The sequence below is a fragment of the Corvus brachyrhynchos genome, unplaced genomic scaffold (genome assembly GCF_000691975.1).
Source record: "Corvus brachyrhynchos isolate BGI_N302 unplaced genomic scaffold, ASM69197v1 scaffold546, whole genome shotgun sequence".
Lineage (NCBI taxonomy): Eukaryota > Metazoa > Chordata > Aves > Passeriformes > Corvidae > Corvus > Corvus brachyrhynchos.
The window spans coordinates 6,217-6,559 of NW_008238654.1; the positions used below are offsets into that span (position 1 = coordinate 6,217).

The 343-nt window shown below is 70.3% G+C and overlaps 1 protein-coding gene across 1 annotated transcript in view; it reads left to right on the forward strand.

Annotated features, from left to right (window-relative positions):
* Positions 1 to 343, forward strand: part of TIMELESS (timeless circadian clock) — a gene marked incomplete at its 3' end in the record, with an annotated part of 11,290 nt that overhangs the window by 6,003 nt on the left and 4,944 nt on the right. Inside the window, exon 6 of the mRNA XM_017737682.1 lies at positions 161 to 338. Coding sequence (XP_017593171.1) covers positions 161 to 338 — 178 coding nt within the window. The remainder of the gene's footprint in view (positions 1 to 160; positions 339 to 343) is intronic.

Consider the following 343-nt stretch of genomic DNA (forward strand, 5'->3'; position numbering starts at 1 on the left):
TGGGTGTCCCCAGGAGGCTGCGGGGTCTGTCCCTGTCAGGGGTCCCCATGGGGGCTGCAGGGTCTGTCCCTGCTGGGTGTCCCCAGGAGGCTGCGGGATCCTTCCCTGCCGGGGACCCCCAGGGGGGGTGTGGGGGGCCCTGACAGCTCTGTCCCCCCAGGACTGGGAGCAGCGGCAGGAGGAGGACACGCTGCTGATCGAGAGGATCCTGCTGCTGGTGCGCAACGTGCTGCACGTGCCCCCAGACCCCACAGAGGAGCAGGTACCGGGATGGGGCCCTTCCCTGGCTCCCTGGCAGGTTTGGGGCCACGGTGGCTCCACGGGGAACCCCGACACACTCCTA